Source organism: Nipponia nippon, unplaced genomic scaffold (genome assembly GCF_047370975.1).
Source record: "Nipponia nippon isolate SJK-2023a ecotype South Korea unplaced genomic scaffold, ASM4737097v1 scaffold_5, whole genome shotgun sequence".
Classification (NCBI taxonomy): domain Eukaryota; kingdom Metazoa; phylum Chordata; class Aves; order Pelecaniformes; family Threskiornithidae; genus Nipponia; species Nipponia nippon.
In genome coordinates, this window is record NW_028262369.1 from 19,989,421 (window position 1) to 20,009,987 (window position 20,567).

The 20,567-nt window shown below is 36.2% G+C and overlaps 1 protein-coding gene across 11 annotated transcripts in view; it reads left to right on the forward strand.

Moving 5' to 3' along the window:
- The window catches only part of MRTFB (myocardin related transcription factor B), an 88,567-nt gene that overhangs the window by 44,045 nt on the left and 23,955 nt on the right, over positions 1-20,567 (forward strand). For 10 of the 11 annotated variants that reach the window (XM_087730695.1, XM_087730700.1, XM_087730699.1 and 7 more), the window contains 5 exons: positions 9,306-9,371; positions 11,868-11,923; positions 12,997-13,072; positions 14,192-14,353; positions 14,923-15,107. In XM_087730695.1, the coding sequence (XP_087586821.1) occupies positions 9,306-9,371; positions 11,868-11,923; positions 12,997-13,072; positions 14,192-14,353; positions 14,923-15,107 (545 nt within the window). The remainder of the gene's footprint in view (positions 1-9,305; positions 9,372-11,867; positions 11,924-12,996; positions 13,073-14,191; positions 14,354-14,922; positions 15,108-20,567) is intronic. The other variant, XM_087730703.1, reaches the window with a different exon arrangement.

The following is a 20,567-nucleotide window of genomic DNA, read 5'->3' on the forward strand; positions in this document are numbered from 1 at the left end:
AATAAGTACGAGATTTTTATAAACACAAGTAAAAATAAGTAAAATATTTTTTTTTCAATGATACCCTGGCATAGCTGAAAGTTTTGAAGACTGAACCCAATATAACATTCACTCATGTTTAGATGATGTCTGATTTCTTTAATGATGAATTATTTTTATTTTAAAATTGAGAGTATTTAACCTGCTGTATCACTATCTGATGGGAGGTACCACAATTTTAAATGCATTTTATCTTTAAAATGCTGTACAACTTATTTAGAATCACTTCCAACAAATTACAGGTAGCTAAATATTTTCATGGCTTTTCCCTCTCCTTCCTTCCTTCTTTGACATGCCATATAAATGAAAAGAACGCTACATTACCAAATTTCTGACTTTGGACCATGTGGAATGAGTAATGCCAGGTGCAAACTAGCTACCATATTCCATAAGCTTCCTGAAATGTGTACCTTGCATATCACCTGCTCTTTCTTTTACTTATTATACAAAACATTTAGTTCATTCAATTTTTAGTCTTATTCACAGAACAAATATTAGTTGAAAAGATTAATTTTTTTTTGTCTCAATAAAGCATTTAATGAATTATAGAGTACAACACCCCATATAGAGTTGAGGGAGAAACAATCACAACTCAGGAGAAAGCAAAACATCTGTCTCTGGAACATTAACTTAGTGTAAATTACACTGGTTAGAAAATGCTATATAAACTTTTAAGTCCAAGCAGATGGTGTTTGGGGGTGTGAGGGTAACAACTGAGAGAGGCACAGAGTTAAGTACTTGATACTCTATTTCTGCACTTCTGTAACTGTTGCCCTGTGCTGTGAGGTTGGTCCAGAATTCTAATACAAAGCCGATGCTTAGATCACTTGTGTAGTCCACCTACTGTCGGATAAAATACTCTCTTCTACTTTACTGCCACCCTGCCGTTCATGAACTTGTGTTAATGTTATAGCCTTGATGCCAAATAACTAGTTACAAATTACTTCGGATCGCGGATACAATAGAAAAGTTCATCTCCTGCAGCAGTGCTTCATTGCAACTAGAAGGTCTGTTGTTAACATCTGCCGCTCTGTTTCAACCTCAACGTGTTAGAGACCTTGGCTGCATAAAAGCTGTTTTAAGCTGGCAGAAAGAAATGGAGGCTTTCTGTGTAACAGCTTTTAATTTAAAGGAAACGGCCCTGTTTCCAGCCCTGTCTGTTTCCATGGCAGCCAGCCTAGCAGCCTGCACTGGAGTTTCTACCGCTCTTGGAAATTTCCGAGGGAGTATGCAGGAATGTTGGACATTACATTTTCCCATTTTTACTTGCAGTTTTAAGGGCTTAAATAGCTAATATCCACTGGATTTTAACTTTGGAAGAAATAATGAGATGATTACATACAGAACATAAAATATCTTGCTGCATTATTTTTCTTCTTGCTGTCATTTGAAAGAACTGCATGCTGTCTAATGAACCCTGTCTCAATGGTTTAGTGTCTGTTTCATCTGTGCAGTTGTTAAATGTCAACAACTATTTGCTGTTTCATAGTACCTTCTATAAAAAGATAAAATTTAAATTTGATTTTAAATTTTTAGGATATGTAATTAACTGTGTTAGATGTGGAATTATTAGTGCTGGAACTGTGCACAGTATGAGTTCTGTTTCTTTTCAAGACAAGAAGCAGCGGTGAAAGCTTGTCAATCAGTGTAGATAGCATTGTTCCTGCAGGACAACTATCAATTTATTTTTGGCCTCTTTACATTCCAGTGCTTGTGATTATATAGTACAACTTTGAGACATCTTTTCCATAGGATACAAATTACAGATTTGTAGCCGAAATCACTTGCTCAACTTTGATAATAGCTGTTTGTTCTAAGTGATTTAATAATACACTTTATTTTCACTTATTCTACCATTCACACTGAGTAAGACCTGACTGGCCTGCTCTAAGTTTCTTACCTTTCAAAGGGTTATACAGAACGGGATGTGTACGTGCTTAAGTGCCTATTTGTGCCAGCTTTCTTGCATTCAGACCAGCAGAGCGCTTCAGGCTATTGAGGATCTGCTTGCTTTGGTTATTCTTAATCTTTATGCCCCTTTAGGGCATAGTGTATGTGAACCTGAACAGTACTCACTGTTTGAAAACGGAGGCCATTAACTTTTAAAAATTAGTGCTGTAGAGAAATACTTCAAAATAATAAAGTGCACTGGTTAACAGATAACCTCTCCTTTGTAGTATCATCATCTCCATTCCCATGCGTATAGAAGCACTGATTCCCTGGTATGCTAACACTAGAAGAAACTATAAGAGTGGGAGAACCAGCCTCTGGCACTTAGTTTTTCAGGTGGTGAAAAATCTATACCTCCAGTGAAGTCAGAAGACTTCTACTGACTTTATGAGAGTCAGATAACCAGACGTTCTTATTGTGAGGAGGGATTATGCTTTTTGGGTTTGTTAGTAAGTATTAAATAAGCTATCTAAGATTTAATGATCATTTTATTGACTGAAGAAAACACATGGAAATTTTGGAATCTCTTCACTTGGTGTTAAAATGTTAATCTTAAAATATACACTGACTTGAAAATAAAAAAAGATACCCTTCCTCCCCCCTCAGTCAAAACAGGAGTTTGACTGACCTCTCTGTGCATGGCTTTTATTCAGAAGCCGTTCAAAGACAATTTGTTAGAGTTGCAGTGTGTGAAGGGGGATTCCTGTCAGATAATGTGAAGTGCGAAATATTTGTGCCGTCTTTCAGCAACTAGATTTGCTCAGTGGTGTTAACATAGCCCTTCTTTTGCACATACACTTTAAATATCAGGAACAGTATTACTGACATAATAGTGTATTAACATATGTAAATCGTTGTCAATTCTGGGCCTTTATTTTGAAGATCATCTGCTATGATTTTAGATGTTATGCGGGTAACTGCCTGATTTTAACAGTACAAAAGCGAGAGGTAAACTATCGGACAACAAGCTGAATGGATTTACCTCGATAAGAACAATCTGTTAAACATAGTGTTTGAGTAAGTACCACCCCATGGGGAACTTTGTTTTGTAGTACCTCATGTCTTTTGAATTCGCCCTTCCCCAGGTTCCACACTGGTTTGTCTGTAAACAGTTCTTTATAATAACGGGGGGGGGGGGGGCAAAAAAAAAACCCAAAAACAAATACTAGAACAAATAGTACAGTATAACAACTTTGGCTAATGACTCTGTGGTTTTTAGGTTTTTTGGAAGCTGTGTCCTCCTGTCTCATCCATCCTTAATAGATTTACCTCTTTGTGTGTTACGGACTGTTCTAGAAATCTCTTGCTATATGGATTTCTATATATATGATAAGCAAAGTCTGTATCAGATTTAATTACATTAGATTTAAACCAACCTGCATTCTATTTTATAGAGAGTTTCTCACTGAAATAAATCAGTAATTCTTTGCCAAAAGTGCAAAGCTGTGCTCCATTCTCGCATCATTCATTCTTGTCTTTGAAGATAATTTCATCACATTTTCCTTATTGAAAACTTGTGATTTAGTTTCCATGACTCCCATATTCCATATCTTTCTGGCTGTTCTTTGAGCTGCTTTTTGCGGGTCCCCATTTCCTTTTGAGCTTTTCACAAACCTCATTCCTGTTCCCTTCAGGTTCATCTCCAGTAGAAGGATACAAGTCTGTAACTTGTTCCTGCTCAGTTGTAGGGCTCAGTCTATCTAACTACAATGACAGTATTAAGGTCATTACTGACTGTAGTATGACCATCTGCTCTGACACACAGACCCATAAGCCAAATTTCCTCTTTGACTAGATGTAGCTATGCAACTCATGTACAGGTGTTACCATTTCTTTCTTAGAAACATCTCTGCTTTTTACTTTTTGCTGCTGTGGGGGCTAAAAGTATTTTAGGTCCTTATGTCTTTTATCAAGATATAAATATTAGCTTTTTACTGATCTGTTTGCTTTAGAAAAACAAAAGTTTTTTTCAGCTTTTTAAAATAATATATTTAGGTTTTTTATTCACAACTACTTCCTATTTAGAAACTTTCTGTTCTTTAATAACGTATTCAACCGCTCAGTGTTTATTTAAACAAAAATAAAATCAGACACCAAACTTTTTTAAACTTTCTTGATTTTGGAGTTGTTTGCAAAAGCAGACATCTGGTTTTCATCCAACTATGTTTCTGTTGAACCTCCTTGCTCTGGTCAAGTCAAAATCTTCAATGATTATCTTCTTACACCATCTTTCTAACTATGAGTCATCTCTTCTTTAGTATTCCCCCTGCAGCGCTTCCCTATTAGTCATGCTACAGGCTGTCTTTTCTTTACTATGTAACATATATAAGCTCCTGATATTTATTTAATCAGTGAATAGCTGCACGTTATATATTTTCTATAGCTCTTGTTTTTTCAGTCCTCCCACAGTTTTTATGACTTTTCCAGATACACATGGGATAACTTCAAAATCATCCCTTATTTGCTTTGTGATGCCCAGTGTAGGTTAACAGATGATGGGTAGGCAAGTAGTGTTATGAAAGGCAATAACTATTTGTTATATATATATATATGTATATGCTAAAAATGCTAAAGCTTCACATGAAACCTGAGCGCATATGGTTTATGTGCAAGTACATTCTTACTGCTCTTCTCATCCTTCTATAGTCCGCTGCATATTCTCTTGTAAGACTATACATTGTTTAGGCTATTCGTCACTTCTTACTCTTTCTGCAAAGCTTAAGCCAAATATCTGATCATAATTGAAGCCACAAATCATAGATATAATACGTTCATAAATTATGTAGCAGGGCTTCCCATCATCTACATGGGGAATTAATGTTCATTAAAGAATTAGTCGAAACGAGTGGGAAAATAAGAGATAAGCTACGTACATTCTTACCACTATTTTTTTGCTGAATAGATTTATTTTAGTCTCCCTCTCCCATTTCCTCAGGGGGTACCACCTATCATGGCCATGGCCAAGCAGCATTAATTTTCAGGAACTGACAGAAATCACATCAGCCACAAACATAAGTAACACATGCACTGGGGTATGTTTATAATGTTGGTGCTTCCATGGCGTAGGACTGCATGCAAGTGTGATGTCAGACGGAGGCACGGCCTTTCCCCCTTTCTGACGCACATCACACCAGTTAGCACAAATGCAGAGCGACAGGAACTGCATCGCATTCAATGAGTCCATACCAGTGCGCTCACAGTGTTCAAAGTGTCTTCCTCTTTGGACGCGCACATGGTATGTTCCTGACGCTTCCATGTTACTAGTGCTGTTGAAAAAGGGTTCAGAACAGGACCTTGACAGAGAAACTTTGATATGTTGTTTTTTGAGGTTTTTTTGTTTGTGGGGTGGTTTGTGTGTTTGTTTCTTTTTTCCCCAAAAGAAATTTCAGCAGCCGAATGTACTTCAGGGAGACTCTTTTTAAAGTATACTTTAGGAGAACACAGGAGAATACGTATTAGAAGTGTTGGAGTAGTTATTTAGCTTACTTGTATTGCCAAGGTGCAGTGTGAGGCCTTTCGGATTTTTCCTCCCACAAACTTGCCAATGGAAAATTAAAATGTAATAATTGTTAAATGCTGAACTGGTGGGATGTGTTTAGGCTGTCCAGTCCAACCGTATGACCTGAGCATTGTCTGTCATGGTGTAGTGGAATGACAAATAGAAGACTGATCCTTTTCATATGAAAGATGAAAAGCCATGGTCTGAGAGTCATGTCAATATCTGGATCTGGGAAAGCCAGATCTCTAATTAATAAACAATAAATTTCTGATAAAACTCTGCCCCTTTGTATGTACTTTTAACAGTTAAACTACTTTATTAAAAAAACACTGTCAAGCTATATTTTCCTGCATGAAGGCTTTGCACATCACATTTGAGATTGCAGTGGTACTACTTTAGAATTTTAAATAAGTCTGATAAGATGAAGAACAACTATCCGTTGTCTGTAGTAGGTTTCATAGAGTAGATGGTGTATGCACTTCCTGCAAAATAATTTTCCAATTTAGCCAACTGTCCAAATTGGTGAGTTAGTGAGGGCTTTCAAATTGTTGTTATCAACTCTGCAAAACAGTGTTATCATTCTATAGTCTGAAGGTCAATTTGAACATTGTTTTAACTTTCCCACTTCTGTTCACTAATATCTGAAAGCACCATACTAGCAATGCTTAGGTAGCCATAGCTGAACCAGCTACACTTACAATATGGGTTTTATGATAAAGCTTAGTAAAAAAGAAAGCCTGAGTAAAAAGCATATTAGAAATCAGAAATATAACGTACCACAAATGCATTTTTTTCTTAATGATATGCGAGTCGTCTATATGTTAGTAGATGACTTGCATCAGTGATAAAATTCCTGCATCTGTTGTAATATTACCAGCATTCGCTTGTTGATCCACTGCGTTCCAGGTGATGGCATTGAAAAAAATACTAATTCTGATTTACTTACTGTGTCTGATGACGTGTATCAGCTCTACCCTGGACATAACTGATGTTGGAGCAGGTCATTTTTCTTGAAGACCTTGAGCCTGAAATAAAGAGGCATATGTTTAAAACTGACTTGTAACTGGGTAAAAGATTTGGTAGACACATTTGTAGCGTGTTTAGTGTTCCAAGAAAGCCAAATTTAAGTATGGTGTAAATTTGGACCAAATACAGCTGTATAGCATAGATGAGATTCCTGCCTAGAGCAGTACATGGTTTTCAACCCTTCCCACGGCTTCCTAGTTGTGTAAAAGGAAGCATAGTTTGAGCGAAGAACAGAAGAAAGTCAAGTTTTAATCTACTCAAGACCAAAAATATTGAGTCTGAAATATGGTAGTCTTGCCATGCTGTTTATAAATTCTCTCCCACCATTTGGATGGGTAAAACTTATTTAAGATTTTTAAAGGGATTGCCCATTTAGTTTTAAGACTAACTCTGAGCTGTTTTGATTTTACAGCTGTAAGCCAGAGAATCCAAAAGAAGAACATATCAGAGTTCTTTGCTTTCCTGTAAACACCACACCAGTTAGCGAATTTCTCAGTGGTTTGTGCTAGTGCAGTAGAAAATTCCTAGAAGTAGCCCCAGAAGCTTAATATCATAATATTATATCGTATGCTTGAAATGCATTTTCACTGAAATGTGCATTTCTTGAAGTTTTCTGTAGGAATGGGCTAAGTCCTGACCCACTACATTATTTTTCTTCATTCACACTTAACTGTATAAAGCTTGTGGATTTTTGAAATTGGATGTACGGTTGCATGTGTGTTTGCACACACTTATCTGCATTTTTTGGGTCAGATTAGACCAATTGGACTTAGAAACCCATGTGGTTCTGTGCAGAAAGATTTGAACTTTCTCTACCCATGCTCTGAACTTACTGGGTGTATGTAGCTAGCTATACTATGCTGCCAAAGCCAACGTAGGAAGCGCTGCTGAAAGGAGTGTGTTTTGTTGCTTCAAGACTTCAGGCAGCACAAGTTTGCATCTGCTAGTAAGAGCTATCATAAGAAGAGGACACGGCTCACCTGGAGCCACGTGAAATTAAGGAAGACCAAAAATAAATAATTCAAACCATTATAAAGTAATTCTTCAGTTAACTTTTTACAGTCATTTAATATTACTTGGAAAATACAATTCATTATTTAAAGGAGTTATTTTCAAGTTTCCAGAGGAACTCAATATATTTTGACTGGCTTTCCATCAGTTTACATTTTACTATTGTTACTTTTGCATTCTCCCAATTCTGTCCTTTGTAATTCTTGTGTAACAATATTGTAAACTCTGACCAGAACTGCCGTGCCACTGCCCTGAAATGTTTGTATTTAAATTCTCAATGTTTGTGTGACACAAGAAAATAACGTCCTTGTTTTCAGGACTTGCTATTCCCGGTCTTAATGCTTTAGCCAGAGGAGTATCCTTCCTGTACTGTCGAACAGGAAATAAGCTGGTTCCTTTTAAATTTTGAAAACAATGAACTTTGTCCTTACCCTAATTTTTTAGAAATTGCATTCATTTTGATGTTTTGGACAATGCATTAGTTTGTTTTGCTTCCTTGTGAAATACAATGGGAGCAGCATGTCATAATCATACATCCATAATAAGCTATCAAGGCAGAATTTAAGAATGTAAATATTACATCTTTAATATATTTTTTCTTGATGAAGCATCTTTACCATCTCTTGTTCAAAAGATGAAGTTTCACGTTAGGGTAGTGGCTGTATGTGTCCAAGAAATAATGAAATACTATGATAAATTGATAGAGAAACAAGGGGAAGGGAACAGTAGAAGAAACAAACGACTACTTTTTTTTTTTCTCCATCATCATCATCTTTTTTTTTTCCCCTGGGAACATTTACAAAAAAGCCCTAATCTTTGAAAGTACGAGGCCTTTATGTCTATGCCCTCCCCCAGGTTTTGTGCAGTTACTGGTATAGTACTTAATGTGTGTCACATTGGTTCTTCTTACAGTAACAATAAGATGAGAACCTTTGTACATTTTATTAAATATAATGAAACATAAGAAGTTACCTCTGAAACTGTAAACAGTTTTTCCAAATTTGACAGTATTGGATTTATTTGGTCCTTGAAATAATTATGATAACACATATGTCAATCAGGAAGACAGCATTTTCTGATGTTCAGAGAGAGGATAAAGTCTGTTCCTGATTGTATCACTTTTTTGATGTATTTAAATAAGCCAGGTAAAATCTGGTTTCTGTTCAGTTTCTTGTGTTTCAGCAAGATTCATTTAAATGCACAATAAGCCTTCATATTTAAAAAAAAAAAAAATCCCGAAGGAAAAACTATCAACCAAACACATACAGCTTTTCTTTTAAAATGTTTTGCAAACATAATTTCTATTTCAGCTTAGTGCAGTCATGTAAGATTGGTTTAAGACATGTAAGAAGGCTGTATCATCATTGCAGTTTATGGTATAAACTCTTTATACATCACTATGTTTTCTTGAATCTGTTATCTAAGAGTAGTGTTAGAAGGGGAAAAAAAAATCCTAGATTCAGATGTATACTTAATACCTCTTATGAGGCCTAACTGGTAGGAAAAGTGGATGTATGTCTGAAATACAGTCCCTTTATCAGATGGGACCAAAAAGCAGCAAACTCCAAGATAAATAGGGATTGGAAGCAATCGCTCTAAACTATGTTAATAGCAGTTGATCCTTAATGTCAGGTGTCTTAGAGGTTACTGTCAGGTCTGAATACCGATAGAAAAAATATTTCTAAAGTTGAAACACTTTTTCTCTTCTGAGTGGGTTTTTTTGTACTTTCAGAGGGATAGTATGCTTACATATGAATGAATGATTGTTTTCTTTTGTCAGTACTTCAGCTGAGGCTACAACAAAGACGGACACGAGAACAGCTGGTGGACCAGGGCATCATGCCACGTAAGACTTGCATTATTTCTAGTTATTTGTATTACTGTACTGTATTAATTATGAACTGAATATATAAAATAATGAAGGTAAGCATTTCTGTGAGAATCATGAAAAATAACTTTATCATGTGAAAAGACCTGTGGGATCCTTTTGGTAATCTAAATGAGCATGAAGTAAATCCATCATGCTTACCTAATGTTTCGGTTAAAATAGCCATTGTGATGAAGACGCAAGGATTTGCAGACATAGTCTGATTTTGCTTTTATTTTCTCTCTTTAAATTATGACTAATCTTACTGAAATAAATTGAATTATATGAATGAGTGGACATCAATAACAAAGCCTGCAGTCTTTAAAGAGCAGGGTGGCAAGGGATGCCAAACAAATACAAAGGACACATAGAAGTTGTGACTTATGCACCAACAGATGTGTCTTCTGTGTCAAATCTTGCATGATGGTAGCTGTGTTGTTACAGGACATGAGGCAGTGGATTAGGCTGGGCATCGTATGCTGGATCATATGACCTAATGCAGAAGCTTCTGTGCCTAGGCCTTTCTGAGTATGAATACCTTTCCAAGAATATGGGAAGTGGCTTTGTGGTTTTTGGGGTTTTGGTTTGTTTGTTTCTTTGTTTTGTGGTGTTGTTTGGTTTTGGTTTGTTTTTTTTTTTAGAAAACTGTTTTGGTTTTAGAACATTTTTTTTCCAGTTGCCAAGAGTTCCTGATCAACTTGCCACACCTGGCAAACTGTCCAAATTGGTGTAAGAGTTTTGTATTCTCTCCCAAAGATTATGTAGTGGTAAAAATTCAATGAATGCCTTTAGATGCTGTCTTTGGAAGAGTTGAGATGCTGTTGATCACCTTAGTGTGAAGTGTCTCACTAAGGCAGCAATGTCACCAAGTTCATAAATACAGTTGGAGGTGTATTTATGATTTCAGGATTCTGTAATGCTGAGCTTCTGACTCTTTGGCCTGGCTACCTGCCATCCTTGACAGCTATGCAAGAATTATCAGTTCTTCGGTAAACCGTTTTTACCTCTAACTGTGTTCTGTCACTGGGATTTAATTGCAGATCATAGTGCTTTGACAAGCAAATAATGTTTGTAAATTTACATATTTGTTACAATTGTATGGCTGAACTCACAGCACTTGTATTTGGAAAGTAAGTAACTGGCATGCTTTATGCAATTCCACTTTATTGCCAGAGTCCATTTTCTCCTTTATTGATTTCAATCTGTTAGAGACTATGGTTGTTTCAGTAGCAGCACTTATGATACCTAAAATCAATTTAGGAATCACAAGAGGATCCTCCTGAATACAGATATTTAGTGGCCTAGAATTCACCTGCAGTTAACTCTTTCCTTAGAGATGTTTTCGTGTTCCTCCACTTAGGCTCCCAATGACTATGCTAATTGCTCAGTGTAACATCTTCTGACTTGTTTTGGAGATCAGCCTGGCCTCAGAATGAGGGGGGCACAGAAAACATTGAGAATCCCTAAGTGGACAGCGTGGGATGGGACTGGGGTCAAGACAATAGGTCCAAGTTGTCAAAAGATTCAACTGTGAAAAGTTATTTTTCTTAAAACAAACAAAAACCCCAGCCACTGAAAACATATCAAAATTATGTCATTATTATAAATAGTGCAGTGTGCACTTGTGGATTCTAGCTTGAAAGCACAGTATCTTAAAGCTGATCTCTTCTTGAAGGCTTCTGAGTATGCAACAGACTTCAGATTGCTTTGCTAAAGCATCTTCACCTTCCCAGGGCTGTGGTGTTGATTATCTTCAGGAACGGAATGATCTGTTTCTTTCTGAGTGAAACCTGGGAAAAAACTTCTAACCTGTCAAAAAGTGTTAAAGACTTTGTTTTGCAGTATCTTGTCTCTGCCAAAAGTGTGGCAAATAAGATGGATCATGCCTGCTGCCATTTCACTTCCTTTCAACAATCCAATTGAGATGAAGCACTCTACAATTCATATTATTTCTAGCTGAATAGTGTTTTTTACATTTTTTGGCTATTTAGCAGCTAACCATCATTCTGTTTTCTAATCTGAACATTTGGGGCTTCTACAAATTTTTTTTTAAAATTAGCACAAATGGTTCTTAAGGGACGGTCCAGTTCTCCCTAGTAACAGCAAGTATGAGATCTATATACAGACAGTAAATACAGTGGAATAAATTAAACAGTATTTTGGCATTTTGAACCTTACCTCATAAAATTTCTACGGTGAAACACTTTTGGTAAATAGACCCTGGTGTATATAGTGAAAAAGTTAACTGTTACATGGTAATATCTCTTAAAATCAACTACTCCAAATATTCTGTATAGGAGTGTTGCTCATCTCTGTTAAACATAAGTGAATATAACTAGCATGAGTCAAATGTAAACCTGGTCAGATGCAAACACAACTCTGAGATGGTGTTAAACAGCCACACACACATACTGATTAGGATATTTATTTTGGAAATCACTTCCTTTCAATTTAACTCTTACTCTTCCTTCACAGCTTTGAAAAGTCCAGCTGCATTCCATGAGCAGATAAAGAGCCTGGAGCGAGCCAGGGTAAACCACTTTGTATTGGCATTGTCATTAACATCTGAAAATGGTAGTTAGTTGTATGTGATATTAAATTCTCTGAGTGCATGAAAAAATTACTACCATTACAGTGATAACGTGCTTTTGTCTTGGAAGAATACATTAAAATAAAATATTGGTGTCAAATCTGAGAGGAACTTTCTTAATCCTTCACAGATCAAGGTCAGGGGGGATAAACTTACGGTCAGAATGTAATACATAGCTACCTTCAGTTAAGGTAAATTATGGTAAATTATGCTTGCGCGGTATTTCCGTAGCAAATCTATACTATTGTGATTTTGTGTGATGGTACAGGATCAGGCCACACCTGGAATACTGTGTACAGCTCTGGTCCCCGTTATACAAAGAAGATGTGGACAGGCTGGAGGGGGTCCAGAGAAGGGTCACCAAAATGATGAAGGGTCTGGGAAGCCTGCCGTATGAGGACAGGCTGAGAGAGCTGGGTTTGTTCAGCCTTGAGAAAAGGAGGCCTTAGAGGTGATCTCATCACCAGGTACCAGTACTTAAAGGGGAGCTACAGAGAAGATGGAGACTCCCTTTTTACAAGGAGTCACATGGTGAGGACAAGGGGTAACGGGTACAAGTTACTGCCAGGGAGATTCCGATTGGACACGAGAGGTAAATTTTTTGCAATGAGAACAGTCAATCATTGGAATAATCTCCCCAGGGAAGTGGTTGACTCCGCTACGCTGAACACGTTTAAGACTCAGCTGGACATGGTGCTGGGCCATCTCATCTAGGTTGTGCTAGAAGGGTTGGACCAGATGATCCTTGAGGTGCCTTCCAACCTGGTATTCTATGATTCTGTGAAATCCAGAAACGTTCCCAACTTGTTTGGGGAAGATAGAAATTCATTAGCACTGCTTAACTGATAGAAAAACAGAACAAACCAAACCCCTCTATGGCCCATGTTCTAACAGCGATGTCCACCTATCTGAATGCAACTGCAAATACGCATTGATTGGACATCAGTGATTTATCAAACTGCTTTGATTTTTCTAGTAAACAGTAGTTAATGCTATTTCCTCATTTCTTTAAAGACTGAAAATTTTTTGAAGCACAAGATTCGCAGCAGGCCGGACCGGTCTGAGCTGGTCAGAATGCACATCCTCGAAGGTATGTACCCAGCTGTATGTACCTTTTGAGCTGCTATTAGAAGGAACTTCTGTTATGCACTCAGTTTTCTAACTGAATTAGGCTTTGATATGAATTATTTCTAAATAATAGAAATATTATTATTCTACTTATCTAATTCTACAGTGTCTGTTGTAATCTGTATTCTAAACCTGTATAATAATAGATACATATATGGCAGTGCAAGTATTCTCAACTGTGTATTTGTTTGCAATTGTATATTGCTTTTATTCTATAATGGTAATTATACCATGGTGTATGTACATGTAGTGTCTATATTGCTTCAATTTCTACTCATACCCTAAAATAACCTGACAGCCTTGTACTTTTCCCCAGCACCGCCACCCCAAACAATCTTTAATAAACTTGATATCCACCCTGCCTTGTTATTTTCCTTGTTGCTCAGGTCATTTGAAACAATAGTCTTTACATGAATGGGGCTGTATTGCTGTGTTTCACCATAATCCTACCAAATAAGCATAATCCAAGTTAGTTTAATAGCCGTTAGTTTTCAGACCATACATTTGGATACTAAACCCAGATAGGAGTATACATATTTATAGATGACATCCATATTGACAGCCTATCTCCGTACTTCCATTTAAATACAATTTTGAAGACTCAAATTTCTGCTAGAAGCTATTTTTAAAGGTAAACTTTTTAAGATGTTTGTCAAGAGAGAATCCAAAAATCAATGGATTAGTTAAACCTTTACCATAGCTCACACTGGTAAACCATTCGAGCAGCAAATGCCGTCTTCAGATTGTAATTAGCATTTGTTATTTTATATTCCCTGCTTTATTGTTAGATGTTATATGAATGTTTACAAAAAGTATTACTGCTGTTAAAAAAGAGGTTATGTTTATAGAAAAACATGATCATGGGGGATGAGCAACATCTGCTCACATAATCCTATTTTTGCTTATTAATTTGAGAATTTTCAGAATAATACTTGCCTGCTTTTGATAAAAGTGGAATGGTTACTGCAAAGACAAGAAAATGGGGAAAAAATGGAACAGAAGATTGGGGGGAAAGATGGAACAGAATATTTAAATTGGGGAAAAGACAGAACAGAATATTTAAATCAATATATCTTTTCAGAGACCTTTGCAGAGCCTTCACTACAAGCCACTCAGATGAAGCTGAAGAGAGCTCGGTTGGCAGATGATCTGAATGAGAAGATTGCTCAGAGGCCTGGCCCTATGGAACTGGTAGAAAAAAATATTCTTCCTGTAGACTCCAGCGTTAAAGAAGCTATTATAGGCAAGTAGAAGTCCCACAGCTTCTATCTGTTATCTGCATGGTATTGTGGAAAATAATAATTTAACTTTTGAGGGTGAAGTTCACCAGAAGAAAACATACTCCAAGTTTATTACTATTTATTCTTTCAGCTTCTGAGTCGTAAACTCGGTCGTCATTTAATTAAAGTTATCCTATTTTTATTTGAAACTAAGTTAGAATTATATAGTTGGAGTATAATACTGTCTTTGAAAAGATTTGTTTCATAATAAAAATTATTACAAAATAATCAAACATCTATGGCCTTACTCAGTCTGTCATAGGTATCTGTGTGCACTCCGCATACGTTGAACATACCTTTTAATCTCTTATTAAAACAACTTCTGCTATGCACTTAGTTTTATCGATTCCTTGAATATGATTTAATATGGCTGTCGTTATATTAAAAACACAATAAATACTTATGTACCATATGTTTAGACTGTGCTGAAAACTCATTTTCTAGTAATTAGCTAATTCTGCCACCAATGTCTAAATTTCATTTGTGTAACTAAAAAAAAACTGGTTTGTGTGTTTCTTTGTAAACATTCTAGCAGTTGGACAAGAGAATTATCCTCAAGCTTTGGATGATTATTCATTTGATGAAGACAGCAGTGATGCTTTATCACCAGATCAGCCAGCCAGCCAAGAATCCCAGGGTTCAGCAGCTTCCCCTGGTGAGCCAAAAACAAGTGACTCACCATCACCAATAACACCAAATGCTGCTACGTCAACACAGGTACAGTTTTTAAATGTTGAAACAAAATCTTCACAGTATGTTGTTTGGTCTGGCACTATAGAAACGGGGCATAGTTTCACATGGAATGAGTACATTTGCTGTTGCAAAGGAGTGTCTGGGACTCCATTTTCTGTTTGGGAGTCTATAGACTAGAACCCAGGCTTAGCTGTTGGCAATGATGAAATTCCCACAGACTGTAGTAAAGCCATAAATTCACTGAAATTCGTTATGGCCCGTAGAAGATCTACAGCTTTCCCAGAAGTTGTTTAAAAGGTCATATCTGTGGTTTAGTCCAGTTGTTATTGATTACTTAATGTCTGTCTTCATTCTGGGCAAGGTCTTGAACTCGTTAGAATTAAACTTAGCTGAAACAACAACAGTTGACATCAGTTCCATTATCTCCAGAAAAGTCCATTAAAAGTAAGGTTTCCCACATAAGTTATATGTTCTCTCCTATAGTTTTAAAATACTGCCTAAGGAATTTACTATTTAAGAAATGAAAGTAACCTTTATGTTGATTTTTCTGTGAGGTTTTCTTGAGTTACTTACAAGAAAAGGAAAGTAACTAAGTCTGCCATGGCAGATAAAACGTCTTTATAGTAGAGCATTTAAATGCGTGAGGATTTAAAGAACAGTGGATTTGAATGAAAACATTTGACTGTTTTCACAAGAGTTGCAAAAATGACTTTCAAAAGAGAACTCTTCTTAGAACAATTTAGTTTTGTGATTTGAAATGGACAGTAACATCACCTGCCCTATCTTTATACACATTATAAAAGTGCTGATGTAAAATAACTTGCCAAAACAGTAATGAAACAAGCATCATGTGCTACAAATTAATTTCTTTTATCTTCTATTAGCTACTGAAAACCCAGGGTTATATGCATAATCATACAGTTATCTGGATGCTTTCTGGAATATCTTGTACAGCACTTGCTTCACAGGTCTTTATCTTCACCTTTGAGTTAATCAGTAAGTTTATTCATCAATGAGATATACGTATTTATTTAAAGGTTACTATGTTTAGCTTAAATAGATTGTTTATGATGTTTTCTGTCATACCTCAGCTAGTAATTTTAAACTCACTAACTTAAGCCCAGTTACGAGAAGAAGGCTTTGCTTTTAACTAGATTTCTGCAACTTCCATGGAACTTTTTCTCTGGATGGAGAAAGAGGCGCAAATTAAGGCTCCAGTGGAGGGAGAGGCAAGCAAAGTCATCATACATTGTCTGATGGCAACTAGCTTGAATGGTCGGCCAACTCCAAACTAGCCAGATTTAACAGTGCTCATTTCCACTCATTAACAGCTTGGTCATTTGAGACTGACAGAGCTAAGTAAATGACAACTTGTGCTTATATTCTGAGTTATACTTGTCTAGAGGAACCATGAGTTTGTGTTTATGTGCTGAAATGAAGAGTAACAAAAATTTTGCCTCATATCAATGCTGAATGAGTTGTTGAATCAAATTTACGCACGTCTGCTGAGAAATTATGTGTGCTAGAAAAAAGTCCTGGATCCTGAACTACTGTTTCTCCCAGGAAGCCCATTTTCCTGTGGTACATAAATGAAAACAGCTATATTACTATCACAATAAATTATCTGGTAGAAAGACTTGGGTTTTCATCACAGTATTATATATATGAAGTGACTTACAAATTACATCAGTTTAATAATATTGCACTCAGCTTTGTGTACTTGGTATCAATATACCACACATGTATGAGCAAACACAGAAATTTCAGTAATGTTGTCATTTTTGTTTAATTAGCTGAAACGTTTTGTATTAATTTGAGCAGTATTCCTTAAGCAGAAAGTGTGAATTTGATGGAAATTCAAAAGCTTTGGGACTTTAACTTCCATTTCATGCAAGTCTGTACCTGGTGAAAACAAGTTGTTTTAGCCTGTATAACACAAACATTAAAATACTTTGTTTTGAAAGAATTTAAGTGTGTATCAAAATTTGACCAACATGTGAATGGTACTACTATAAATGTGTAATATTCTTCAGGTTAATGTTCATCAACTGTAATCTATAATGGGTTTTGTTCAGGACTTCCTAAGAGTGTTCCTTCATCACTTTCTCCACTACACAAAGGAGAAAAAGATGCATAACTTTGCAGTTCAAATTATTTTCATGCTTGTCTTTTTATTAAGCATTCTTTTGGAAAATGCATTTATTTTTATATTTAAACTCTCAGAGGATTCGTAGCAAAGCCAGGGCTCTACATAGGGAACTTGCTGCAATTTATAAATTAAGACACGAACAAAAGATAAGACAGAACTGAGTATTGAGTTCGTACCGTATAAAGTAATGTAAAATTAAACAGTTAAATATGAGATAAATATTGTTCATGCTCCAAAGATGTTATTGTCTTAATGACCATGGATGCTTGACAACTGAGTAGCTCAGGATCAGGAATTAGTCTCCTTGATTTTCTTGTCACTAGACTAGACAGAAAAAGTATTGCAAAGTTCATATTCAAAAACAATGCTGGACACAAAGTACAGTACATCCATTTTATTTCATTGTTTCCTAGCATATGGATTAAGATGTGAATAGGGTTTCATGTCGAGAGAATGTAATTTGTGTTGAATAAATTGAAAACAAACCACATGAAATTAGATTCCTGAGTAAAGAGTTAGGTTCCTAATGGAGAGTTAAATAAAAATACTCAAAGCAATACATGCCAAAAAGTTTTCAAGTAGGAAGCGTAAAATAGATACATGACTGCAGCAACAAAATAACAGAGCACTTGAACTTGTTTGAAAAAGCACTTCAGATAGAGCTTCAATCCTTTGCTTATGGATTTCATAACATATTACAGACGCTTCTGTGCACAGATCTAAAATGTGAAGCTGCTCTTCTGCAAAATAAAGCAGATGCTTACCTTGTTGTTCCTTTTGAAATAAAGAATAATAGCACAGCATGTCTCTACAGGAGATGTGTCTGGGAAATTGCTCCTTCATTCTTTTAATTTCCTCTGACAAATTTTACATTTTATTACAACATAAAATACAAGACTGTTTTGAAAACAGTAGAGTGCAGCCAGAATTCTTTTCAAGGCTTCCTCCTCCACGCATTTCCAGGCCTCAGAGGACGTAACATAACTTTTGAGAACCTTCAGCTCTCGTTGACTGATGACCTAAAACTTGCTTTAACCTGATGTATTTGCATCTGGTAAGGATTAGGCATTTTAACCACACCACTCTAAACAGATCAAATTGTGGTATTCACAATTCTGAAGACATTGAACAGTTATCTTCAAAACATCTGAAGTATTTTGCTTGATGAGAGAATATAATGACTGTTTTAATATATTCACTGTTGCTTGTTGACCTGATAGATGCTTGTTTGCAGTTACAAGAAAAGGTCCAGAAACCATATTATCTGTAACTGGAAATAGAAGATCTGTTCAAAGGAAATAATCTTTACATTACTTTATGAAGTAACCACGTTAAGAAGTTGAGACCTGTTAATTTAGTTTTTTGAACTTAAAAATCTATCAAGTAAATGATACACATGGTTCATTGCCTCATCTAACACTTTCAGGTAAAATTGGGAAGTCTGTAAAAAGCTTTGTATTTCATGTAGCTATTAATCCTTTTTAGTTGAGGATAACAGCTAATGTAAGGAAAAAGTAATTTGCTGTATGGCAAGAGGAGAATATTTAACACTGTAAATTTCAAGCAATATAAATTTAAAAGGTGGGGTTTTTGTAATTGAGTGGTTTGTTTTGTTTTTTTTTTGAACGTTTCTAACTTTTCCGTTTTAAAGAGTTTTGTTGGGCTGTCATCATGGAGTTGTTTTCATAGCCTATAAAGGGTTGCTAAATAGTATGTTTGAAGTCAAGTTATTTGGGTTCAAGAAGGATCAGAATGATGAATGGTAAATGATTATGTAATGAATAAGCTGAAGAATCAAACATTTAAAATGCTTTTTAGATGGGACTTCAGGAAAAGAAAACTTAAGAACCAGTGAAAATCATGAGATCGTTAGAATTCTCCTGTGCTTTATGGTAATACCGTACGTGACACTTTGATTGAAAGACAAACTAAGTGCTTTTTTTAAATGTTACTGCTATAACTAGAATAAGCGTTTTAAACTTGATAGCACCAGGAGTGCAGTATGTTGGAATAACAGCACCCAGAACCCTTTTTTAAAGGGTAAGTCCCTCTAAAGTCACCTGTCAATTCTTATGCAAGTCCAGCAAGTAACAGATACTGTGTAGATATCGGATGCTTTCCAGAGCAAACACTTTGAAAGTTGGATATAAAAATAGAGGCATTTATATCTTTAGCCTGCCACCATAAACTGACACAACCTCAAGACAGGCATGTGTGCAATGTTTCAGTGGCCAGGCATGGCATATTAAATCTTGCAATTTAGTAAAGCAGTATCAGCTTTTCCTCTGGATGGCTGCACTACAGAAGGATCAAAAACGCTATACGGTTTAGATGGGTTACGGCAAGCTAGCTATAGCCGCCTGTTGGCAGCTGATGGTTGGAGACGCTGCAAAATGTGTAAAAGAAACACAGAGAGAGAAGGGAAAATTATAATAATTTAATTGTAAGCAAAAGTCAGAGAGCTTAGTGCATGCAGACTGGCACCTTGGTAATTGCCATCCCAGAAATACAAAAGAACCAGGACATGAAGTTGCAAAATGTGTACCAAGTGTTTTTAGCAAACTGATGTAAGTCCTTTGTGGTACAGTCTCATGGAAGAATAGTAGAGCACAGGAAGAAATGAATTAGGAAGAAGGACCCCATCTGACTTAATTAGAATGCAAGGCTTTAGAATGTATTCTGAAGAAAAAAGATATTTACTAGTAGGAATATAAAGGAAATGGATGGGCTTTTATAAAAGGAATATTGTACTAGGTGATCTAAGTGCTTTCTTAAACAATGGAAATATAACTGATCTCATCTGTCTGGATTTAATACTGTATGGTATTAAACACTAGCAAAACCGGAGAAGATGGAGATTAGCAAAGACAGAAAGAGGGAAGTATAGGGTTGAAAGGAAGTTGGTAATAGTGCTCTGCAGGAGTTGATTTGGGGACATTCTGGTTTCATGTTACCATTAGCAACCTTGACACAAGAATGGGTCACATAACAAAAGTTGGAAGGCATAGTCAGCAGAGTTAGATTGTTGTTATGCAGAAAGAACCGGTTGATTTGGCTTTTAGGAGAGAAATGGAATTCCAATAGAATGGAATAGTTCTTAAAAAGAAAAATACACAACACCTCTCCTTCCCATGAAAAAGAAATGTGGAAACCCGGGGACTCTGACTCAAGAGAAAACTGAGGAGGAAGACAGTTGGGGTGCAGCGGTCAGCAGTGAAGTGACTGTGAGCTACTCTGTACTTCCTCTGTAAAACTGCAAGTATGTCAGAAGCAGTGATTCCAGTAGAAGTGTTAATGCCACTGTAAGGAGTCAGTGAGACCCCATATGGAATATC